This window comes from Anabrus simplex, chromosome 1 (assembly GCF_040414725.1).
Source record: "Anabrus simplex isolate iqAnaSimp1 chromosome 1, ASM4041472v1, whole genome shotgun sequence".
NCBI classification, from domain to species: domain Eukaryota; kingdom Metazoa; phylum Arthropoda; class Insecta; order Orthoptera; family Tettigoniidae; genus Anabrus; species Anabrus simplex.
Genome location: NC_090265.1, coordinates 294,837,201 through 294,864,620, shown reverse-complemented (window position 1 = coordinate 294,864,620; position 27,420 = coordinate 294,837,201). Strand labels below are relative to the sequence as shown.

Genomic DNA, 27,420 nt, shown 5'->3' with positions numbered 1-27,420 from the left:
CAGTCACCTAAAACTGCGAGCATGCTAGCGTTTCTCATTCTCGGTCATTTACTCCCTACCCTATTTGGTATAAAATACACCAGGATATTATTTAGTTATTTATTTATTTATTTATTTATTTATTTATTTATTTATTTATTTATTTATTTATTTATTTATTTATTTATTTACTTATTTATGTATTTATTTATTTATTTATTTATTTATTTATTTATTTATTCTTTCTTCGTTATGCCCGTTTACAAAGCGCGTTGGAACTTATTAGATTGATGATGGTTTTCCTTTCTTCTTCTCCTCCCAAAATCTCTTCATGAACTCGCTATGCTGTTTCTTGCGTTCTTCCATCCATTGCTTCCCTGTGGTTCTTTTAGCCTTTTCCGTGAACATGTGCTTTGCAACCAGATTCCCAAAATCCTTGCGATCCCTAATGATATCTTCTGAGATATTAATTTCTTTTAAGTCCTGCTTTATTTCCTCTAACCACCTTATTTTGACCTTCTTTGATTTAATTATACCAAGCAGCTTTTTGGCATATCTAGTGTCGTCCATTCTACAGATGTAGCCATAGAATTTCAGTCGTCTCTTGCGTACGGTATCGGTGAAATTTTCGATTGCTTTGTACAAATCTACAGTTTACCTTTTGATCCACATACCATTTACATGAACGGGGCCAAATATTCTCCTAAGAATTTTTCGTTCTTGTTTTTCAATTTCATCAATTTTAGAGTGGCCTCCTAGGGATGTGGTTTCTGAGGCATACACGGCTTCAGGAAGAACAACAGTCTTGTAATGCCGAAGTGTTGCATTTCGTGACAACACTCTTTTATTGTAGTGGTTCCATGTTATTCGGTATGCTTTCACGAGTCTGGTGGCTCTTTCTAAATTAGATTTCCTGTCCATTCCGAATGGTATAATGATTTCTCCTAGATATTTGAAGGAACGGACCTGTGTGAATATTCCATAATTTGTCTGTAGTGGGGATCTTTGGATATTCTGGTGTCCATTAACCATGATATGAGCCTTCTCATACGATATTTGGAGGTCTTTCTTTGATGCTATCTCATATAACTTCTCTATGGCATACCTGGTTTGTTCACTAGTGTTGGTAAAAATAGCTAGATCGTCAGTAAAAGCTAGGCACTTCACGTTAATTCTTTGTCCCCGAGTACCAATGTTTATACCTTCGATTTCCTTTCCCCATTCCCTGATGACTTTGTCTAACACTAAGTTAAAAAGGATTGAGGAGAGGCCACCTCCCTGTCGAACTCCTGTATGCACTTCAAAAGGCTCTGATAGTTCACCTAGGAACTTCACTTGAGATGTTGTATCTGTGAGAGTCTGGCGGATTAATTCTGTGGTCTTCTTGTCCACACTGAGCTCTGTTGGGATGATCACTACAGTTTGTCTGTCGATAGAGTCATACGCCTTCTTAAAGTCCACAAGGGTGACAAATGTGGTAATGCGGCGTGTCCTTAATATCGTCTTCAAACTCCAAATTTGCCCAGAACACGATCTACCTTTTCTGAAGCCTTCTTGCTATTCACCAATCAAATGATCTGTTTGTTGTTCTACTCTGTTTAATAGCGCTTTAGATAGAACCTTGTATATAACTGGTAAAATGGATATGCCTCTGTAGTTGTTGGGTCCACTCGATCGCCTTTCTTATGTAACGGATGGATAATGGTTTTCTTCCAGTCCTCCGGAATCATCATCGTCTCCCATATTTCTGTTAAGAATGTATTAATTCTTCTGATCAGGTCATCTGCTCCTATTTTCATCATCTCTGCAGTTATGCCGTCGTTCCCAGGGGCTTTATTATTTTTGAGCGATTGGATTATCTCTTTTATTTCTTGAGTTGTTGGGGGCTGTGAATCTGGGTTTGGTGGAGGTTTTTCAAACTGTAGTCTTTCAAATGGTGGATCGCAGTTCAGTAGATTTTGAAAATAGTCAGCCAGTATCCTGCTGTTCTCTTTACTGTTAGGTAAAACTTAATGTTGGTGGTTTGTACCCTGATAAGTCCTCACAAAATATCTTGTAGAAACTACGAGCGTTGTTTTTATGGAAATCCTGTTCTATCTCTGCGAGTCTGTTGTTCTCGTATGTACGTTTTTCGCCGTGGATTGTTTTGTGTAAGGTCAGTTTTTGATTCTTAAGGAAATTCTGCCATCTGTCGACTGTTCGGTGTCCATTCCAATGATTCCATGCTTTGATTCTGTAACTGAAAGCTTCATGTTTTGTTCCACCCACGGTTGTCCGAATTTCATTGCTGATGACTGTATATGTTGCGAATGTCTGGCCACACCTTAGGATCTTGATCGTGTATGTCCCGTACGAAAACGTCAGCGTTCTTCCTCAGGCAGTCCGGATCCACTCTTGGAAATCGGTTGCTTTTACGTCTCGATCTGTTTGGTTGGAACCTAAGCTTGATTTTCGTAAGGTAGTGATCCGAATCGACAACTCCCTTCCGTACTTTAACATTCTGAATCTCAAGCATATGCTTTACGGAAATAGCAACATGATCAATCTGGAATTCCCCTAGTAATGGGTTAGGTGATCTACAAGTTTTCTTTTTATGCAAAGGTCTCATAAACTGCGTGGACGTGAGTCTCAGCTTGAATGATGTACAAAAGCTTATTAGCCGTTCTCCATTCCTATTAGTCCGCCGATGTGCAGGATAAAGTCCTACGATTGGTCTGTATTTCTTCTCTCTGCCAACCTATGAATTGTAATCCCGTAATAAGATATTTATTTGATGTTTAGGGATCTTGCTAGTAGTTTCTTCAAGCAGTTCCCTAGTCTTCTACTTTCTAAGGATTTTTCTTATTGTCTATGTTAGTGAGGGCACGGGCATTTATCAAGGCATATGATTTGTTGCTTGATTTCACTGTAAGCACTGAGATTCTTTCCCTTTGATATTTATGACTGGTTTACCCGTAAATATCCTGAAATTTTCAGAGTCAAAGTGGTTCTCATCTTGAAATCTGGTATCAAATTTGTCCAGGGCGTCGGTTAGTTGTTTAAGCTTTCCAGTCTTCAGCAGTGTGTTGATGTTGATAGTACCAAGGAATAGATTTTGAAAAGTTCCGATCCTTCTCTGACGCATGATGTTCCCGATACGCCAGAATCCGACGATCGGAAGAAACCGGACCTACGTCCGGGGCCTGGGGTATTTGCATTGGTAGCGTGTGTTCCATCATGCTAGGGTTACAAGTTGAAAATAAAACTAGTGGTGATATTTTGTGAATGATCACAAAAATACAAATCGCTTGCTGAGATGGAGAGGTGCGTCGAGATGTTCGTGGCTGTGGGTAGGCATTTCCTTCTAACCCAAAAGGTTATGGTTTTCCCGCCGGTACTCGGGTGAGTGATTGCAGTGGTTTCTCACTGGGCGATGCGGTGGCCACGACCCTATGCCATATTTATTTATTTATTTATTTATTTATTTATTTATTTATTTATTTATTTATTTATTTATTTATTTATTTATTTATTTATTTATTTATTTATTTATTTATTTATTCGCAAAGCACAACAGTTACGTTTATTTTCTCAAATCTAGAGAAGGCACATGCCAGAGTACTAAGGGAAAAGCTGTTAGCCGTGCTGGGGAATTATGGGATCGCGGGTATGTATATACTGGCAATCAAAATATTTTATGTTGATAATCAGGATGCAGTTACAATATATTTATGTTAGAATGAGTTCTTGGTTCAAAATAGTTCAAAGTCTGTAATCCTTCACCTTCGCTATTCTTCGGATACACAGATCATTTACTGAAAGAGGTAAAATGACAGGGAAGGATTCAATTGGGCGGGAATGAAGTAAGTAGTACGGCCTACGGCGGCGACTTGGTCATAATGGCAGACTGTGTTGAAAGCCTGCAATATAATATTTTCGAGTTTGTAAAGAGGTGTAGCGGGTATTTCCAGGACTAAAGTCAGATCGAGAGGGAAAACACTTAAGAGGAATGAACACTGGTTCGGGAATGCGAAACTGAAACAGGTGGACTATTTTAAGTACTTCGGTTGAGTTTTCTCCCAAGACGGTAATATACTAAGTGAAATTGAATGAATGTCCAGCAAAGCTAATGCAGTACGCTCACTGTTGCGATGAAAGGTATTCTCTATTATTTTAATGTGAGTTCTTGGACAAAACTTCTCTATGTTTGCATAGTTCTGTGTATGTATAAATCGGCTTCCATGGTGGGGTCGAGAGAAGTTATAGGTTTTCTAGGATAATACTGGACTCGTCCATATAGGATAACAGATGTAGTCCGAAGCCAGGTCGACGATGGTTGGACTTAGTTTTTAATGGTTTAATTATAAAAGGTGTGGTGATAAACAAGGCCATAGAGAGGCACTTTGTTAATTCACTGAGGTTGCATAATGACCACGGAAAGGCAAAACGGTCTATAATGGTAATGTATTTTTCTTTGTCGTAGTTTTAGAAAATGTTGTATTTAGTATAAATGAGAAATTTCAGCAGGTTGGTTGCAATAGGGGCTATGCGGCTTGCATACCAATTTAAACAAACGAACAATTAAATAAATGTATGAAGCATACATAAACTATAATACTGAACATAGAGCAATAGGAATGGCCCTTAAAAATTATTTAACAATTCCTGTTGTACAATTATTGTAAGTTGTCTCTCTCGGTCTTAAGATGATAACTATACTACACTGAAACATGTAGCACCTCTTCTCCCTTTTAGTGGAAAACACTATTGTTTACCTTCTTACATGGGACTTGACAGCTGAGTACAAGTTTCACTTGATTCTTACTTAAGCGTCAGCAGTTCGAATCTTGGCCTCAGCATGTGGGATTTTTGAATTAATGAGGCAGATCCTTGTGGTTTGATTTCCACGTGAAACTAGAGGTTTTATGGCGATAAACACTATATCAGCAGTGACCTAAAACTTCAAGCTCAATTGTATTCTTTATCTTCTTGTGCATTGTGTTTCTTTTCTAATTGCTAGCCATTTCTCTCTAATCTCTCATGTCCATATTTTTTCTTCCTATCTAACGAGTATTTTTATCATTGTGTAGTATTGCGATAAACTCGAAATAACAGTATCCTACGGTGACCGACTAAAGTACCCAAGTGATTATTTAAACACTAATTGGACTATTCTGAAAATTATTTCTAAATTAATCTTATTTCTATATGTTCACAGCTACAAGAGAACAGCAAAACTGATCTCTGAACGCTTCCGTGATCGACCACAATCAGCTCTAGAGACTGCCATCTTCTGGACGGAATACGTCATTAGACATGGTGGTGGAGCGCATCTTCGTTCCGTAGCAGTGGACATGCCCATGTACCAATACTTGTTACTAGATGTCATAGCAGTGATTATATTAGGTCCAGTTTTTCTGTTGGTCCTTATGTGGTTCATGTGTAAGAGAACAGCAAGGTTTATCTTTGCTGCTGATGAGGACGAGATAGGTGTTTCTAAAAAGAAAGCTTAGGCGGAATTATAAATCTACATAGGTCTCTAATTGTATTATAGAAGATGACAAAAATTTCGAGACTGATTTTTATATATTTTGTGAACATGGTGAAGTTACATTCAGAAAACTATGGTTGATGAATCATCTGTAGTTCAAAAAAGATTTTTTTCAAATGTACAGACTGTGATAAAATTGCAAAGTGATGGTGTGCTCTTTAATTTTTTAATATGCCTGAATTTACAAGTGACCAGAAGGATCCTGAATACTACAAAAATTAAACTAATAATAGCCCGCCGCAGTTATGAACAAAGGAAAAGAAAGATAAATTGGTGATTTACAGCGCGTTGTGTGCGGGATGAATGTAAATGGGGTCACCACATTCTGAAATATCCCTTCAGTGCTGTGAGGGCAGCACTATTATTGGAATCCAATGAATCAATATTACAGTTAAGCTGTATTAATCCAAGCCTGTTACAACTTCATCTTATAACTATACTGGAACATTATCTATATAAATAAAGTTGTAAGGAGTCGCTGTCTGTAATTTCATTCATTTTGTCAGTTGTTCCGATATTTATCCGTTTTAGGTCAACTCAAGACTGTACCAGTGGTTTTTAGCTTTCGTTTCTGCTTGCCCGTCTGTTTGTCCATCCTGGCGAAAGGCTGGATAGATCTAGATCAAACTTCATATATAAAGTATACTCATCCAGGAGCAGCTTTAGTTATGCATATACCGAACTCGATAGCTTCAGTCGCTTAAGTGCGGCCAGTATCCAGTATTCGGGAGATAGTAGGTTCGAACCCCACTGTCAGCAGCCCTGAAAGTGGTTTTCCATGGTTTCCCACTTTCACACCAGGCAAATGCTGGGGCTGTACCTTAATTAAGGCCACGGCCGCTTCCTCCCCACTCCGAGCCCTTTGCAGTCCCATCGTTGCCATAAGACCTATCTGTGTCGGTGCGACGTAAAACAACTAGCAAAAAAAAAAAAAAAAAGGACATGGACATCATTTAAAAATCACTGAGTAGACTGAGAGTTTATACGAAAACCATTACAGGTTTTTTCAATTTTGTCTTAAACTATCGATTTTCTGTAAAATCCGAACACCTTATTTAGAACTTCTCTTCATTTTATACAACTGTTGTTATGTACATAATTTCACTTACTCTTCAAAAGACGGAGAAAGTACCTGTTTTCTTCGGGTTTCGTGCTCTGCATTAAGTGACCGACATCGAACCTACCAGTTACCATGGCAACGTCTTTGGTTGCTTGCCAGCAGCGAAGTAACATAATGCCATTAATTTTCGTCATTAATCCTGTAAACTCGTGGTTGTTCGTTGGGTAGAAGACGAGAGAGAGACGTCAAGCTGCCATTCTGCGGCATATTTGCGGAATACTTTGGGATTACCATCGTCTTCGAATAGAAGAAAGGGAGGCTGTTCATATTTCAACAGTACTGCGGACTGTTAGGCCATTACTTCGCACCTTAAGGGGAGTACGTACTGCCTTTGCTGAGAATGGTAATTTCTCCAATTTTAGGTACGCTCAAGTAAAAGGTCCTTTGTCCTACAGATTTGAAACTTTATAGTGTTATTGTAGGAACTTTGTTCTTTACATTGTTGTCTTTAGTTTTAGGATTAAATGCATGGTTATTGTTTGGGATTTTTTCCAAATTTCAAAATTGTTCATGAAAAATTTGCGTATTAATTTTTTCTGGTCTCATATATTAACATATCTAAAATAACCTGGTAGCTTTACAGAGAGAAGGTATGGATGTATCACTGCTAATTATTTCAGATTTCTACCTTTTGTAGTTTTTTGATACCTTTGCTGGCGTAGTGTTTACAGTGCACTATGTCTTCTGGTATGGGCTATATCAAATTTGTTACTTTCATTGACCTGTCTCAGTCTCATCCTTGGATTTGACAATATGAAAGTGACTGAGGTATGAGTGATGCTAGTAATACCACTGCTTATGCAGCCAGTCCCTGTTTTGAATGGTGTGAAAATATCGCTCATAGGGTCGGTTGGTACATGCATTTCAGTGGGCTTGAAGACTGAAATATAATAGCAGCGGCTGGCTCAGTGAGGAAAGCAACGGGAAACTACCTCACACCTCATTTCCCTAGTACGCCTCTTCAGTGACGCCTATACTGCTTATGACAGCTTTTGGCGGAGTTGCATAGGATCAAACCAACATACAACATACATAGTTTTTGACTGAGCGTACGTATGTAAGGAAAAAAACAAAAGCAGATAATTTTTTTTTTGCTAGGGGTTTTACGTCGCACCGACACAGATAGGTCTTATGGCGACGATGGGATGGGAAAGGCCTAGGAGTTGGAAGGAAGCGGCCGTGACATTAATTACGGTACAGCCCCAGCATTTGCCTGGTGTGAAAATGGGAAACCACGGAAAACCATCTTCAGGGCTGCCGATAGTGGGATTCGAACCTACTATCTCCCGGATGCAGAGAAAATTAACTTTAAAATTTAGCTTATATGAATCTTAGTTGAGATGTAGTCTAGAACCCTCCCGCTGCATATTCCTCATCCTACTTGTCCTCTAGACTCCTTTTCATTGCTCTCATTGACTCCCTTATCTTGTCTTCCACTATAAACAGCTTTTTATCCTCCATTTTAATCCGACGAACATCAAAAGCTTGAAGCGTACTGAGTGAATTCCACCCTGGTTGGATCCCCAGCTGTTCTAGAACTTTAATTCTGACTGAATTTCCCATATTAAATGATAAAACAGCATCATGTACTCCTAATTTTAAGGTTTTATATCCAACAAAAATATTTTTAGGTACCGGTACACGGCTCCCAATAACACTGTTAAAGACTGGTTTACTTTTTGGGATTTCTTCAATAAATCGGGGTGGACAAAGTCCTTATAAATTTGCTTAATCAGAACCATCCCTCCTCCCGTAAGTCCATGGTGTTGGTAGGTTTCCTTGTCTTTATTATACGTGCACAAAGAACCACGACAAGCAACTCGGTAACCCGAAAAAATAAGCTAACAGAAAAACATTGAAGAAAAATCTAGCCTAATATTGCTATAAATTGAAATTGGATTAAAGTGATTATCTGTAAAAAATTATGAAGGTGCATTAAACGTATCCAGATCCTAGATATTATCTGTACATCATATGGTGTAATTTGTCTTGGAAAACTTCATGTTAGTTTGTTCTCTTTTCTGTGTAATCTTGGGCAAGTTTCGGTACTGATGCCGTTTGTGCTGTTTTGGATATTTCTGTCACTGTTGGCAAATTTTCATCATAAGATATCGACTGCTGAGAAGCTCCAACATAGTCTATGAGGTTCACTAGTGGACTTTTATTTCCTAGAACTGGAAAGTTATCAAAATGTAAAACCCAGCCTACAGTTAGAGGAGGGCGTGGCATTTGTAAAAGAGAAGGGCCATGGAATATTCAAATTATGGGCACTTGTAACGCGATATAACTGAAATAAAGAAAACGGTGCTCTATTGTACACATAGCAAAGAATACTAAAATACATTGAAATGAAATTCGCAAATTTTTGCAAAAATTGAGGTACGTACTCCCCTTGAGAGACGTCAAGCTGCCATTCTGCTGCACATTTGCGTAATACCTTGGGGGTTACCATCGTATTCGAATAGAACAAAGGGAGGCTGCTCATATTTCAACAGTACTGCGGACTGTTAGGCCATTACTTCGCACCTTAAGGTGTTTAATGGCATTTGCTATAAATTTACTGTATTTCTCTTCTACTTCCATTCTCTCCTTTTATTTCTTGCCTCTACCTTGCCACTTTAGGCTTAAGTATTCACACCGTAACTCGTCATATATAAGAATCCCTGCGCCTTATTTTCTGCTCTGTTACCGCTTTCTTAACTCATATAACCATAATTTAGTGACAGACATTTCATTTTGCAATACATCCACTTCGTTTTTAGATGTAGACAGAGCTGCATTTCTCGATTTTAATCAAAATCCCCAAATCGATTCTGACTGGCGTTAGGAAAAGGGGCCTGTCTTTGTGATGAAAACTCCACATCTCCATTGTGAATCGCAGAAAGCAAGTGAGCCTGCCGTTATAGTAGGAACTCACGAACTCGATTATGAACTGCGGTAGGAAACGTGGCCTGCCATTTTCATCAAAATTTCGAGACGCGCACCTTATATCTTAAACAACGTATGGGGTCCTCGCAGTGGTGTTTCTCGAATAACGCTAAGAGAAATGCAATTTAATATAATCTCGCTCACAGCGTGTACAGCAATTTATGTAGAAATCCATATACAATAAGGAATATAGTAGCGAAGCACGGGTACATTTCCTAGTGCAAAATATTCCCTCACATGTTAAAATAACTCATAGTAAATAGGTTTTCAGTTGAAACTTCCAAACATAATTAAGTATAGGTATTACAACGCATTGCAAGAACTACTGTTACTCGTTCTGGGAGAACGTAATGTGTTGAAAGAAGCGTGTTTCACTCTTAGTTGTTTTTACAAACTATTGTTATTCTGGATGGAGGTACTCCGTTGTGCTGGGAAATCATTCGGAGTATCGACCCTCACAAGCGCAATAAAGCAGCCTGTTTAGGTGAGATATTCCAAATATTCCAATTAATAAAGCTTTATTATTATTTTAATGGAATGCAAGACCAGTGAGGAACATAAAGGTGAGCCGAGAAGCTATCCAAGAGGGGTACCTCGGACAGTGGTTCCACATCCATGATACGACAACTATACTGCGTGAAACGCGAAATAAGAAAATGTGTTACATGATGTTCACCAACCTTCTACGAGTATATGGCACTAGAAAAAGAAGAGGATTAAGACTGTTATTCCATAGAAGATTGTTGTTTCTGTTGTATTAAGGGAGGAAAACACAGGATTATTAGCATTTAAACTATAATTTCAGTAATGTGGAAATAGTTTCTGCACTGTTAATACCGAAGAAAATGTAATTATAATCACCTAAATTTTAAAAAATAATACTATACCAGAATATTGACATTGTGACACTGTAGTTTGATGGAGAACAATGAAATTTTCTCCGCATCACCCTTGTCTTTTCTCCCTTGTTCGCGAAGAGAAATAGTGAGTGTAAATTGGCTTGAATTCCAGTAGAATAGAGACTTTGGCCGGTAAATTTAAATGATAGTTATGTCGGAGTATAATTAACAAAGACTGCGAGAGTCACTGTCGTAAGCAAAAATAATACGTCTTTCATTTAAAGTTTAATTTCGATCTGTGTGCATTTATTTCGACCTTAGTCCTATTTAGAGAACTAGACAAGTACAGTTGTTTTAACACAGTGCTAATGTTTGAATGAAAACATCAGATTTCCCTCTGGCCAGGTCATATCTGTATCCGAGAAAATAGCTTCGCCTCCTGCTTACATAGTCTACTGAAGACTATTACTTTCAGATTCAGGATAAAGAACTCTTTACTGACGTTCGAGTAATCAGCTATTGTTTATAGATTTATAGATGTCTTCCAGTAAAGATGTAAATATACGTAATGATAAATAATTTATTCTTATTATTTCAGAAATTCAATGATACTTTTAGGATCGGTGTAAGAGTATTGGAAATGTGTATACTTGCTGTATAATGAATTCTTGTCCTTCTTATACATCTCACTTTTACGTTCTTAAATATGGTTTGATATTTCCCTCTAGAAGATTTGGAAGTTTGTAGGTTGATCTAACACTCTTTGATTTAGGTGCAGTTGTTCACATTATTTAGAACAGGTCCTTGCTTTTATCATCAGGTTATATTCAATTAAATTTTTTTTTTCAAATGTTTCCTAAAGGCGGTTATAACATTTCATCTCATAATTATGTACTGTTTTCTTGTTCACCGCATCGAATTCATACTACCCGAGGTAAGTGAGATATTTAGGAATATTCTTTATATTAAAAGGAGGGACCGAGTAAGTTGGCTGTGGAGTTCGAGCCATGTAGCCGTTATCCTGCATTCGGGAGAGTAGGTTAGAACTCTTTAACACCAGGTTGTACCTAAATTATTAAGGTCATTGGCACTTCCTTCCCGTGTCCTACCGATCGTTGCAATAAGGCCTGTTTAATCCTAAAAGGAAAAAATTAGAAGGAAGCACTTGTATATTATTAAGAAACGTTCCACCAATACGATTAATTCATAATCGCTGAAGTTGGTTTGCCATGGTCTCCCATTTTCAAACCAGACAATTCCCAGGGCTGTACCTTAATTAAGGCCACGGCCGCTTCCTTCCAACTCCTAGACTTTTACTATCCTATCGTCGCCATAACACTTACTGTATCTGTGTCGGTGCGACGTCAAGCAAATAAGAAACCCAGTATGATGCATTGAATTCTTTTAAAGGATACTATGATAACAAATGTTTACAGTGTACGGTGCTAAATGTACATATGTCAGTACTTGACTATCCAGCTATATGATATTTAAAAAATAATAATTATATCTATAATATATTTTAATATATATTATATTATATTATATTATATTATATTATATTATATTATATTATATTACATTATATTATATTATATTATATTATATTATATTATATTATATTATATTATATTATATTATATTATATTATATTATACACTGACTGACAGAGCAAATGCAACACCAAGAAGGAGTGGTTCGAAAGGGATGAAAGTTGAGGAAAAAACAGAGACGGCACGGACGAATAATTGATGTTTATTTCAAACCGATATACAGATGCGCACGGCATCGACTCAGTAGGATGTAGGACCACAGCGAGCGGCGATGCACGCAGAAACACGTCGAGGTACAGTGTCAGTAAGAGTGCGGATGGTGTCCTGAGGGATGGTTCTCCATTCTCTGTCAACCATTTGCCACAGTTGGTCGTCCGTACGAGGCTGGGGCAGAGTTTGCAAACGGCGTCCAATGAGATCCCACACGTGTTCGATTGGTGAGAGATCCGGAGAGTACGCTGGCCACGGAAGCATCTGTACACCTCGTAGAGCCTGTTGGGAGATGCGGGCAGTGTGTGGGCGGGCATTATCCTGCTGAAACAGAGCATTGGGCAGCCCCTGAAGGTACGGGAGTGCCACCGGCCGCAGCACATGCTGCACGTAGCGGTGGGCATTTAACGTGCCTTGAATACGCGCTAGAGGTGACGTGGAATCATACGCAATAGCGCCCCAAACCATGATGCCGCGTTGTCTAGCGGTAGGGCGCTCCACAGTTACTGCCGGATTTGACCTTTCTCCACGCCGACGCCACACTCGTCTGCGGTGACTATCACTGACAGAACAGAAGCGTGACTCATCGGAGAACACGACGTTCCGCCATTCCCTCATCCAAGTCGCTCTAGCCCGGCACCATGCCAGGCGTGCACGTCTATGCTGTGGAGTCAATGGTAGTCTTCTGAGCGGACGCCGGGAGTGCAGGCCTCCTTCAATCAATCGACGGGAAATTGTTCTGGTCGATATTGGAACAGCCAGGGTGTCTTGCACATGCTCAAGAATGGCGGTTGACGTGGCGTGCGGGGCTGCCACCGCTTGGCGGCGGATGCGCCGATCCTCGCGTGCTGGGGTCACTCGGGCTGCGCCTGGACCCATCGCACGTGCCACATGTCCCTGCGCCAACCATCTTCGCCACAGGCGCTGCACCGTGGACACATCCCTATGGGTATCGGCTGCGATTTGACGAAGCGACCAACCTGCCCTTCTCAGCCCGATCACCATAGCCCTCGTAAAGTCGTCTGTCTGCTGGAAATGCCTCCGTTGACGGCGGCCTGGCATTCTTAGCTATACACGTGTCCTGTGGCACACGACAACACGTTCTACAATGACTGTCGGCTGAGAAATCACGGTACGAAGTGGGCCATTCGCCAACGCCGTGTCCCATTTATCGTTCGCTACGTGCGCAGCACAGCGGCGCATTTCACATCATGAGCATACCTCAGTGACGTCAGTCTACCCTGCAATTGGCATAAAGTTCTGACCACTCCTTCTTGGTGTTGCATTTGCTCTGTCAGTCAGTGTATTATATTATATTATATTATATTATATTATATTATATTATATTATATTATATTATATTATATTATATTATATTATATTATATTATATTATATTAATGATGTGGGAGTCACAGTCTAGAGTTTCTCACGAAGCTGAATATATATTTGCATTGCATCCCTTGTAGAAGTATTACTATCGACTGAAGCCTAAAACGTGTCAGAGGACTCATCTTGCATATTGATCATGTAACATTTTCAGAAAGAATAAGAATAAGAATATATTTTCCTTCGTTATCATGTAACCTACCATTTTACTTAATACAGTTTTCCCGTGGTTCTTTGTATGAGATTAAACTTTATTTCTGAAATATGATAGTAACTTTTGGTCTAGTTTCTACAATAGATTTCCATAACATGTGACAGTTATCAACCGAAGGCAAACATGGTAATTTTAGGATCAAATGATAAGTGGTTATTGAAGACATTCACGAGGACTAACTCCTATTATTTAAGTCTTATCACTGATCGCATTGACGCATTCACTTGAACGTAGGCGTTCTGTTCCCAAGCGAGTGAGTTTGACCCTGACTGAGAACATTGGCATTTGAGTGTCATTAAAGTGTCATTAACTCCGCGTCGCTGCCTTACGAAATTCTGTGGGACAAACTTCCGACATCCTGGCGCCTTGACGAGGCTAGCAACAACAACAACAAGAACAATAATAATAATAATAATAATAATAATAATAATAATAATAATAATAATAATAATAATAATAATAATAATAAATTTTAGCTCATTGAGTTCGTAAGCACACCGCATCTCACCTGCAGTGTCTTGAAAATGTTCACAACATTTTGCGTGTTTTCAGAATCCATCCAATAAAAAAACAACCTTCAGCATCAAATTTCAAATCTATCTTACATATTGCACTTGATGGCAACATCATAAAAAATTGACGACCCATTTTGGAAGGTGCAGTACGCGTAGCCATTGTATAATAAGCACTGAACATTATGAACTAAGTCGGGCGATCGCTCTCTGTGAAATTCTTATAAAAATAATCTTTAAACGTTCAATAAGATTTTTCGGAGGGAAACAGTTCTTGGTCAAGAGTGACACACACACAGTGTTACCGGCCGTAAAGCGCATGCGGGTACCGAACTCTGCAGTGGTCATGGATGCCATAAATTCGGACCGCGAATAATAAACCTATTTATATAGTACATATCTTATTTTTCTGTTCGTGATTGTAAATAGTTATGATATATTAATAAAATAACCCCAGAGCTTAATGATCACGTAGTTGGTATTTAGAATAAATTAATGTTCCAGAAAAGGAGTGAGAGAAGTCTGATAGTAACATATAAAAAATAAACATTTTTATTTACGCAGTTCCAGCGATGAAGAAGGAGTCTGCCTGCCTCTTACCCAGAGGCCCTAAGTTCGATTCTCGGTCAAATCGGGGATTTTAACGGGATCTGAGTGTTAGTTCGAGGTCCACTCAGCCTGATTACAATTGAGGCGCTATCTGACGGTGGGATAGCGGCCCCGGTCAAGAAATCCAAGAATAACGGCCGAGAGGATTCGTCGCTGTAGGCCTTCAGGCTGAGCAGCGGTCGTTTGGTAGGCCAAGGCTCTTTGTGATTGTTGTGCCATGGGGCTCAGATTGGTTTCATTTACATGTTTCGTTGTTATAAGGAACGTTTTTCACTCATGATGTTTTCCTGAAAATTGTTTAAAATTTCACACAATGGAGTACTCTTGACTGTGTTTCTGCACGTTCTGCCTACGTAAATTATATTTTATCTATCATTTAATATTATTCATCATTTGTATTAGCGTGGTTTTGCTGTCGTAATAATATCGCCTCCAAACTTGACGCGCGTATGCTTGAAATGGAAGATGAGTTTGTAAACGAGCCAAGCCAGAAGTGAGCTTTAATCGCAGTATGCATTTAAATAAATATCTACTGACTTAATTTACTTACAATTTATCTTACTCTTTGCCTATATATTCCACTGTGACACTGTCTACTTCCTATTGTTTAAATCTGAAATATGGCAAGTTAAATAGCGTGCTCGTTTGTCGACTATCACAAAGCTGTTATGCAGAACTGTTATCTAGAACTATAGTGCGCAGCAGTTCTTAGTTACTAAAGTAAAGTCACTAGAGGAAGTAAGGAATGTAAGGAACAACAGTTTAAATTTAGTTTGGTATTTTCCTCCATTGCCCTCAGTACAGATACCATCCCTTTAAGAATTGTGCAAACAAACTTAGTTTATAACCTTCGGATCAACTAGTGTTTTATACAACTCTACAGTATACAAGAACTAAATGACGTCTGACTGCCTGCTAAACACTGCGGTCAATAGCTGGACAGATATTCGTAACTGGTACTGTGCAAGTAAGCCACGCCGAGCATATGAGGCGTCTATACGGAATGACATAATCGTTGTGCGTGTTTAACTAAGTTACTGCAAAACGAATGCGTACTTCAAGACAGAAGATTATACGTGTGAATTATTTTTAATGTCATTATTTTCCAGTTGCAAATGTCAAAGTAAGAAACAATTTATCCAAGCTGAAATCCCGAATGACAGAGATGATGTATTTCCATAATTGTACGATTGTCAGGATGACAGTCTGAATTAACAGAAGAAGCTAGCAGATCCACGACGTAACGTTATCGGGTGTTGAATCCTGAAGGTGTCGTGGAAGAAGTAATGCTGTGATCTTGTGTCGGAAAGACTCGATGATTTTGTGTCGAAGAGTGATGTGGTTGTGAGTTAGATTTTATGTGAGGTGACTGATCATTTTGTCAAAATCATGGCAGTAACTCATTTTAATAGTCTGAATTTAATCCTTTCGCATATCCAATGACTTGGTAGACATCATCATGAGGTAGGTGTTACTAAGGCAAGAATCACATCCGGGATACTTAGAAATTATTCTGTGTCTAATTTTGCTGTCAGAAAGAAACATTTTGCTTGCCTGTGGATCAGATCTCAGTATGAACGGTCAGGTAGAATGAACACCCGTCAGCTGATACAATATTAATAGCCACAGAGGGGATTTGGAGAGATTTGTCGAATTTACGTTTGTACCTCAAGGGAAACATGGCTTGTAATCGATTCAAAATGTATTTCATTGGTAAAGAAATAGGTATTTGTCAATATTTCATGGGAAATGATGAATTTCAACGCTCCAGTGTTCGTAATTTTAGGATTGTTGGTGATAAACGCAGTGATGTCTTACTTTCTGGCACAATTGAAGGTACGTCCATATATGACTTTTATGTTTCAATTTTGTCTTAGAGCGATGATTTATTTCTTTGTTTAACGTGGTGCTGGCGATGTTTGTCAAATTGTTAGTTATTAGATAGTAGCCCGGATGTTTGGTTCGTGTAAGAGGGCAGACGAACGATGCAACAGGACCGCTCACCCCAGATTTGTGAAGTATTACCTGGCATGCTCAAGTCACTTGTTCCGCATGAAGCTATATGGAAGGAGGGTGGCGAACGTTTAGTCCAAGCGAGTACCGATGTAATTGTATTTTTAGTGTGGTTTCATATATATATATTTTGCTAGTTGCTTTACGTCGCACCGACACACGTAGGTCTTATGGCGACGATGGGACAGGGAAGGGCTAGGAGTTGGAAGGAAGTGGCCGTGGCCTTAATTAAGGTACAGACCCAGCATTTGCCTGGTGTGAAAATGGGAAACGACGGAAAAACATTTTCAGGGCTGTCGACAGTGGGGCTCGAACCTACTATCTCCCGAATACTGGATACTGGCCGCACTTAGGCGATTGCAGCTATCGAGCTCGGTGATTTATGTTATTATGGTTTTGATTTCATACTGTCCTATGGAAAGTTATTTTATGGGAATTTGTCTTAGAGGTTACCCACTACGACACTTCATTTTATAATAATGTATATTGGTGTTGTTTAGATTTAGTATGGAAACAGTGACATAGCAAAAGCAGTACCTGGTAGTCATCACACAACAGTTTTGTTTCTTACAGGCACTTCAAGAAATATACGACAGACAACAAATTTAATAAGAAACATCAAAAGAAATATTTCCAACTAATAATATTAACTAGCTTCATAGGAAACCATTTCTCAGATATTTAGTAGTTTGTTTTAATCTATGTGTGATAGATTCAGTTAGTTTAAATACTTAACTTGATTAGATAAATCTCGATTTGAGTGATGAAGATGATCCAAGTAATTATCTTGATTGTTGACCTGGAAGTTTTAGATTTTTTATTTGTGGGGAATTAAATTCCGCAAATTAAATTGCAGGGGATTGTTCGACTTAAATGAACATAGTTTGTGAAATGTAATGTTGAACATTTGTTCTATTTTGATATTTTTAGTTTGTTACCATAAGAAGTACGGAAATGTATTAAGTGATCTTCAATGATCATGATCCAAGTTTGGGGGTCATATTGGCCATCAGCGTCGTAACTTACATCTTGTTGGCCATCAGCCTCACTAACTTAAACCTTGCTGCCATCAGCCTGAGTGACCTAGATCTGTAATGTAATATTTGGTAGAAATCGGTCCTTGACACAGTTTTAGTTCACTCCGACTCAATGAAGGGTCCATGCCGCGTAACCGGTATCCTGCATGGTATCACGCCTATTGTATGTATGTTCAGTCCGTCAGCGATAACGCTGGTGGGATCCTCAACAGCCCTGCCATCAGCTGTAATAGATGGCCTAGGCATCACTGAAGAGGCGTACTAGAGAAATGAGGAGTGAGGTAGTATCCCGTTGCTTTCCTCACCTCTGCCAAGCCCACTGAAATGCACGCACTAACCGATCCAGTGAGCAACATTTTCACACCATTCATAGCAGGGACTGGCTGCAGAAGGAATGGCATTACTAGCATCGCTCATACCTCAGTCACTTTCATATTGTCAAAGCCAAGAATAAGACAGAGACAGATCTATGAAAGTAACAAAATTGCTCTAGCCTATACCAGAAGACATAGTGCACTGTAAACACTAGGTCCTGCCAGCAAAGACATACCGCGCCTATTGGACGACATTAATTATAACAAGATTCCCGAACTGAATATTGGCAGTAAATAGAAGGGGAGTTAGAAAACTCTCTTCTTTAGCATGCCATTCCTCTGGTTCATACATTTTTTGATACTGCTAGTATGGAACACACTGGTTCGCCATAGTATTCCGCGCTGTTTTGAATGAGCTGTTTGCTCACTTAAGACAGAGGATCACTTAGTAGTAGTAGTAGTAGTAGTAGTACGACCTGGTCTAGAATTACAATTTAGGCATATTCCAAATAGGCTAATATCACTGCAATTCACTAAATAACTCAAAATTCAAGGCTGAAAAGAGCCTCTTATTCAGAGAAGCTTCTTCCTCTTCACCTTTATTAAATTGTACATTCATTTCATTCCAAATTAACAGTGAAGAGAGGGTTGCTCTTCCTGCTTGGAGGAAAAATTTGCCTCCAAGTCAGATAGATTTTTCCGCCGCCAGTGTAGTGAATTGAGATTTGCCGACTCATCTGGTATTCTCCTATTAAAGAGATGAGTAATAGGGCATAGTTTTTGCCTGGGACTCTACACTATTCGCCCTCCCCCCGCTTTCAACCCTCACCTGCGCCCCGAAATTAAAGAGTGTTCACGGCTCACAGTTGTGTGCGGCTTGGTCATTCCAGCTCTGGAACTTTGGAGTGTTAGATCGGCAGCGTAGTACTGTTCGTTAAAAGTGAGGAAATGTGTCGTTTTTAATTTGATAGAGTATTTCATATGATAAGCATTGCTGTTAATTGTGACATTTCTACTGGCGTCATCGTACTGATGTTCGACTCGTTGGCTGAACGGTCAGTGGGTCCCGGCCGGGTCGGGTATTTTAACCTTAATTGGTTAATTCCAGTGGCTGGGTGTGTTTGGCGTTTTCAACATTAGAAATCATCCTAGGTAGGGCTCTCATCTTCACACACATGGATATCGCCTAATAAGGCCGTCTACTAGAAAAAAGACCTGCACCAGGCCTCTCCAGAGGTCATACGCCATTATTATTATTATCATACTGATCTGTGTTGATTTCAATTGGGAAAAAACGTAAGACAGCCTTTCCGAGGATGTAAAAAGGCAGGTGGAGAGTGAGTGTGTGCCATTATAATGAAAACATCCCAACTTGATTGTGACTGATGTTAGGCAAGAGTGGCTACCTTTTCAATGAAAATTCCCTAACCAGATCTTCGCACAAGAAGACGTTTGGTGATTTCCCCATCGCGTTTCTAGGGTAACGTTAAGAGCTATGCAATTTAATACAGTGTTGCTTACAACGTATACACTACCTAACCTAGAATTCTGTATACGATGTAGAATTCCATAGCGAAGCACGGATACATCAGCTAGTTACTAATAAAGGAATATTGAATTCCTGGATATACTTCAAATCAAAATTTTCTTGCATTACTTAAATTTACTGAATTTGTACTCTGTGAGATTTGTTGTCATAATTACTAACATATTAATTATTTCAAGAAGCTGTAGGCATGTACGTAATAAGAATTATTTAAAACCGCTGTTTACTTGCTCCTTTATTTTATTTCTGAAAACTTGTGTGTTGCTGGGATTACCTTGTTGCTTATTGATGTGCTGGTAGACTCCTACGTTGTAACAAACGGTTCCGGTTTTTTGCTTAGCTGTAATCTGCTTCCGTACCTGAACTTGATCTGCTTTCTTATCAAGTGTAATGACCATGTCTGGTCACGTTCATTTGCATAAATAGTCTGATATGGAAACTTGAACAAAATCACCTGCAGTATGCAAGCACTTCAACTACTTTAGTTTCACACGTCCTGACGACTGACATACACGCAACAGTTCTCTTATGATGTTTCAGGTAAGTTTACAAATACTTTCATTCCCGGACATAAATCGCGAATGCTAAATAGAACTCATTTATGAATTCGAAACCAGATAGCTCAAGCTAAATAAATATAATTACAAATTTACATTGATAACGACAATGAATGTCCGAAAGCTGAATATAGCCTACGGTCGACCTGCAAGATCTTAGATATTAAATCTGTCCTGTAAACTATAATATGCTCCGCCGTGCACTCCTGCTATAAGGTATGTGCTCCCGCTAGTGATCTCTTCTGCAAATTGTAGTCATTTTCCGGTAGTAGTAGGCAGCTGTCGTAGCCGTTGTGATCTCATTATTTATTCGTAAGTCTCTCATGCTAGCCTGACACGGGCTTAAATAAACTTTATTAACCCCCTTCCGTCCACACGGTATTTATTTGAATTACAGAAACTGCCTCGAAACCACGTGGACACGCGTTATACAAACATTTTTCACAAGGCTGTTGGCTTGTCCACTCGTACGGATGGTTATGACTCCCTTGTCCAAGGAAACTTTTTTGCCTAAGACAACATTGGTTATACGTTAACTTGGTTGCACAATGCCATGCCAGTTCTTATACCTTCTGTTACTAGTTACAATATTACTTTGTTTTCAAATCAACAAATCCCACTTATTTACAAAATACATACTGGTTGCAAACAATTCCCTCATTGCCGATTAAATAAAATCAGTTGCATGATACATAATTAATAGTACAATATACATGATGAAAATCAGAATATAAAATGTAATGAATCGGGTCAATTAATGATAATAATTATAATGAATGCTGAATGAAGTATGTAACCCAGTTGTACGTAAAAAGCCGAACCAGAGGAACGTCCAGAGTTTTTCTTACTGATCATCCTAACTTAAATGAATCGTTTCCAATTTAAATAGTCCTTCAGGCAGTTAAATCAATACTTCCTGAAATGGTGCGACCGCATTTCGTTTATTTTCCCATTTATTAACACTTTAATTCATGAAACCATCAAGCTCGTCTCAAATTTCGTTACATGTTTATCGTCATAATATTGTTTTCTTCCTATTAAAATAATTTAATTAGCCTATATAAAACTTTCATTGCAAGTAGTTAGGATATTGCTGAATACGTATAGGATACGTCAGCAAGTACTGAAGAGCCCGTATGCAACCCTGTAAAGAAGAGTCTAATGGTCATGCTACCGACAAATCTGAGATAATATATTTCTGCTGTATATACCTGTCGAAAGGTTTAGTACCGACGTATTTGGAAGAACAGCATGGTGATCATTTATTTCTTCCAGATGTTCAAGAGCAGTTGGAATCTCCATGTTGATGGTGGAGGTCCAGCAAAGAGTTGCCGTCCTTCCTGCATGCCGCGTGTCTGTAAACGACAGTGTGGTCTCCGTCACACCGTAACCGTACGACCGTAGAAAACCCATCACCATCAATGAATGGATAACCAGATTGAAAAACAGACAGAAAAACTTACCCCATCACAACAAATGTTGAAAAGCTATCCTCATCCTGTATACAAGCTTTGTAGCGTGTGATCGTATTTCGGTTCACACCCTGCAAATCAGCCTCATCTTCAAAATTTCAGTGTAAATTATATTTTTAAGTTCATCAACGGTGGTCTATATTTAAAACTACACAATAAATAGAAATTGAATGGCATTAAATCAGGAGATCCAGCTGGCCATAAACCTGCACTAATTATTCTCTTCCTGGAAAAAAAAAACAATGCATTTATTGAATTAAAAGTGATATTTGCCACGCCTTTCTGGATATACGCGGGTGGCGTTACATGTTCGTTCAGTTGGGGAAAGAACTAATTCAGTATTAATTCTACATATTGGTCAGAATGAATAGTGTCGTTTAAAATAATTGTGCCTAAAATTCTTTTGGCACTAATAGCGCAACGAACTCCTATTTTAAGGTCAGAAATTGGAGTTTTATGAATAATTATTGGATTCTCACGTAAAAATATTATTTTTAGAATTTACACATGCATGTAAATGAAACCACGCCTCATCAGGAAATAGCATTAATTCAAGATTTCATTAACCACTGTCGACGAAGAGAAGGATGCCATTGCATTAATGTGTTCTTGCAAGTGGATCTCTTATTTTTCACTTTGCAATTCTGAGATTGTGTAAGTCTTAAATTCCAGTTTTCTTTCCTCCGGCCGTGCAGAAGAATATGAAAGCTAACTTTTCTGAGCCAGTTTTCTTATTTTCGGTGGGATCGCTAAAGTCTTTCACAAATACCCTGAATGTTTTCATCGTTTAAGGCAGTTGGTTGTTTAACCCGTTCTAATTAGAATGAACCCACAGTTTTGAATGTATTCATAACTTCCATGATTTTATTACGCTTGTGCTTCAGCTAAATTGTTCGTGTAATTCTCTTCTTACTCTCTTGGTAGATTCGTGATTTGAAAATTTACAGCACATGAAAATACGCTGATCACTGTCTTAAAAGTCGTGAACTTTTTCATGTCGTTCGTGAATGAAGTGAATTCCAGTGTATATGTCGCGTTTGTGATATCAAAATGCTGTGGTGTGCGGTGGCAGGCTGTACAAACCATCCCAGCCCTAATATAATTTTGTCAAATAGGGCTTATGCTCTACTGGTTTTTCAATATTGTTATTATTATTATTATTATTATTATTATTATTATTATTATTATTATTATTATTATTATGGGTTTACCCGTGGAATGCAGAGGTGAAAGAAGGTGCGGGCTGAAATGGGTCTAGCTACAAGTCCGAAAGATGAATTAAAATTTCCATAAAGGTTATATTTTCAGAATTTAACAATTTTCATATAGACTTTCAAAATTCAACAAGTCACAAATCAACAACAAGCCAAAATCAGGTACAAGGTATAATTTATAAACCAGAGCAGGAAAGCACAAATTTTAGGGGATCATTACAAGATCTGGGCTTCGAGCCCCAAGTTTTATAATTCCTGAGCTCTCAGCTCACAACCACAAATTACCAAAGGGCAGAAAACCCCTAATTACATGGAGCACTTGCTCCCACCTAGTAATGTCTAGCCTCCTAGAGGCACCTTTCAAAACACCGGAAAGAGCTCACCCGCTCTCAATCTTTCAAGCCTATTAAAGGCAATACTATACTTTACAATCACTTGTCATCAAGGCACAACTTACAAGAATTAAACAGGTGTATCTCGTACCCAGCCTACAGGGCCTTAAAAGAAAAGAAAAGAATAATTAAATGGTCCAAAATACCAAGATGATGGAGGCGTTGCTTGCACTCCTACATGAAACATTATAAAACCTAAGGGGCACTAGGCCGATGACACAGGGGCTATTCCCAAACTAGGGAGGTGACTCGTATAAGAAATTTTTCTAACACATGAAGAAAATCGGTTATGAAAACGTAGTCACCTCAAATCGTAAATGAAGGGGAGCTCGAGAGGGTAAAGCACACTCTATCCCAGATTTACAGTTAAAGTAATAAAAAAAATTACATAAGCCGGCGCTAAGTTACATTTCTAGACAGGTTGGTTACATTGAAAAGGTTTCGAACCTTCCCCGAGTGTTAAGCTGCTGAGCTAGCAAGAAATAAAGATGTTAAACGGCCATAACCTTTGTTGAAGAGCTGCTGCCCGAAGGAAGAAGAGCTACCCGCCCCCTGCTATACTTCCGTACACTAAGCTAGATGTTGTTGAAGTGGCGGAGAGCCAGGAAAATCAGCAGTTTTTATGCTCTCGGGGAAGATTCGAGACCTTTCATGAATAATTAAGACACACAGAAAGTCGTTTATTGGGTAGCTTACAGTTACACATCAAAATTGGAGAAGAAAGACACAATTGGCTGAAAATTAATGACAGAAATTATTGATTGGCTAACTTCAAAACTGGCGGAAAGAAAAGATTTATATTTGCAACCCACAAAAGAAAGAACTAAATTTAGTAAGCAACAAACTTATGAATACAAAATTTCTTCAAATAAAGTTCTACCCCTTCGCACCAGGGTGCATGGTCATAGTTTTTGTAGAAACATCTATCAGAGAATGTCCACACTTCTTGATAATTAGTAAACAAAAGCAGTTCGAAATTAACACAGTGACATCTTCTGAGAAATTGTTGAGATAATTCAGTTTTTAAAGTTCCGAGTTTCTGCTGTAGGGGAGTACTTTAAGGCGGAAAATTCCAAAGTGCGGCGTGGAGGTGTACCAACCGGTACAATTATTATTATTATTATTATTATTATTATTATTATTATTATTATTATATATTTCTAGCAATAAAAAAGCAATAATATTAGTATAGTACTTAATATTTTCAGGGAAAGTAACAACATGCAGTATTTAATCTTATGTACTTTATTTACAGATTTTGAAAATCCACAGCCTGTTTCGGTTAATATTATTTCTTGATTTTTAAGCTCTGATTTTTAAAATCTGTACGTGTATAGGATTGGGAGCTTTAAATACTAACATTTCCGGTATACTGTATTGGTACATTTAAAACATGTTTAAACATATTAGCAAAAGGTCTCATTATTCTGGGTTTCAAAGTACATCTGCAATATTTACGAAAGCACACAAACAAAATAATAACAACAATAGTTCTGTGCAATATCTTGGTGGTTTTCATGTGAATTTCTTTATTACAACATAAACGTAATTGTGTTATGGAACATAAGCGAGGTGCTCGGTACGCTGATTTTCAGTAAGTTACAGCGCCTGGCAGACGGTCCACGGTCCGCTGACGTCACAAGCTCCTGGCCGGCTGCACGTGACACCTACCGTCTCTTTTTAGCTACCGTGCCTTACACCAACCAACCGTAATCACCATAATAGGCAAGCTTCCTTGTGTACAGGTAATGCGTTACTGGTAGTGTTCATTCCTCAGTCACTTTCATAATGTCAAGGTAAAGAATGAAACTGAGACAGGTAATAGCTATTTGATTAACAGAAAGTGATTCGAAACTAATTCGTGAAACAATTCCGCCTTTTTAACGTGCAGTATTTTATTTTATGCTGTATTCGGTTTCCATATTTGTATTTAAATGGTATTCAGATTAACACATTATATTTAGTTCATAGCCCACCACTCAAAGAGTCGACGCCATCCATGATAGAATCGATATCAAAGTCGATTGATATATTGACTCGCCCACATGGCACATTGTAGCCCAGTACCTAACTATTTTACGTGCAGTGAAAACGTTTCTGACGGCAAGTTGTTATGTTGGTAACTGCAGTATTGTAATGTTCCAGATTTCATCCTCCAGGGCTTCAAGAGTACGGGGATTTTTATCGTACACTTTCTATTTTAAGGTTCGCCACCAAAAAGAAAAATCACAGACAGGTAAATAGGGGAACAAGGGGGCCTAAGTCCATGGCTAATATTATTCGCTCATCGATCACCTGTTCTAATGCATTTGAATAGTGTAAATAGTGAGTTGTATGGGCAGGAGCGTTTCCCTGTTTGAAGTAGGCATACTGCCTTTCTTCCTCAGTCAATATTTCAAAGAATGGCTGGTGTATGTTTTGCACGAAAGGTTCTGAGGTAACTGTTTCATGAAGACGACTGATACGTGACGTTTTAGAAGTTGAAGTACAAGGAGTATTTCCGTAATTATTTCGGCAATGCAATTTCTATAGAGAGCAATGAACATGATTTTAACAGCTGCTTTGTTGAAAAGTAAGATCTAGGCATACAACATGTTAAGAGATTGATCGCCTGCTCGCGCTGCCGCTGCTTACTGGTGAGTCTAGTAATGGACTGTGGGCAATCTGTTCCCCCGACGTCTACATAGTGCGGTAACTTTTCACTGTCTCTCCTTGAATATGTGCATATATTCCTGTAATTTTCGATGCTTTTATTGTAGATCTGGATAATGCTTGATTCAAATATCTGCCATTGTATTTTAGAAATACTGAATAATTTATGACAGTTCTTCTTTTTGAGAAATACAATGATAATCATTTTTTCTTATTTCAGATGCAGTGGAGTTACGCTTTCACAGTTCTAGTCCTGTTAGCGAGTTATCATACCTCGGAGAGTGCACGTATTCTAGCTATCTTTCACTACAATGGAAAAAGTCAGTTTTCTATTCTGGAGAACCTGCTGAAAGGTCTTGCAGCCAAAGGGCATGATGTGTACGTAGCCAGTCACTTCCCTCAGAAGAATAAGATCCCAAACTATACAGATATCAATCTAAAAGGTTCGCTTCCTGCAGTAGTCAATAACTTTACTGTGGATTTTGTCCGGCATTTCCGTTCTCTGGAGCTTATGAACTTCGTTTGGAACTTGAATCTAGAAGGCTGTGAAGCTTCTCTTAATCACCCTGCGATGAAAGATTTAATGAAGTCAAATGATACATTCGATGTACTTATTACAGGATTCCTTGGTGGTGACTGTTGGATAGCCCTTGCTCATAAGTGGAAAATACCTATTATTTCTGTGATCTCAACATCATTATCTCCCTGGGTGAATGATCGCTTAATGAATCCTGACAACCCATCCTATATTCCTAACTATTTTCTTTCTTATACTTCTGAAATGAACTTTAAACAAAGATTAATAAACACTATATATTATGCTATAACGAAGTGGGGCCAGTACTATTTATCAGAATTGCCCATTGACCTCTTGTTACGACAGCACTTCGGAGACGATATACCTCCTGTTTCTGAACTGAAGAAAAACACCAGTTTGGTACTCATTAACAGCCATTTCAGCATTCACAAATCTAGGCCAACAGTCCCAGCCTACGTTGAAGTTGCTGGTCTACATATTGCAACCCCTAAACCATTGCCAGAGGTAATCATTTTTAAAATTGGTACATTCTTATGAATTAAGACTACTGCATATTTATTTGTACATTTTCAGAGACTAAATGTATTACCTTATATTCTGCAATCTGCATATTCTTCTTACTCCAGTCTGTCATTGTTCGATAAAATACATCAAATGTGCTAGGTTTCGAAATATACTGTACATGATGAACCAGCTAAAAGTTCGCATACCGAGCTCGATAGCTGCAGTCGCTTAAGTGCGGCCAGTATCCAGTATTCGGGAGATAGTAGGTTCGAATCCCACTGTCGGCAGCCCTGAAAATG

The 27,420-nt window shown here is 38.6% G+C and overlaps 1 protein-coding gene across 7 annotated transcripts in view; it reads left to right on the top strand.

The window, feature by feature from the left end:
* Positions 1–27,420, top strand: part of LOC136865245 (UDP-glycosyltransferase UGT5-like) — an 84,785-nt gene that overhangs the window by 35,662 nt on the left and 21,703 nt on the right. For 2 of the 7 annotated variants that reach the window (XM_068231085.1, XM_068231086.1), the window contains exon 2: positions 26,300–27,121. In XM_068231085.1, the coding sequence (XP_068087186.1) occupies positions 26,300–27,121 (822 nt within the window). Of the gene's footprint in view, positions 1–5,176; positions 5,950–20,285; positions 20,333–26,299; positions 27,122–27,420 lie in introns of those variants that run through there. The other 5 variants (XM_068231089.1, XM_068231087.1, XM_067142396.2 and 2 more) reach the window with 5 other exon arrangements.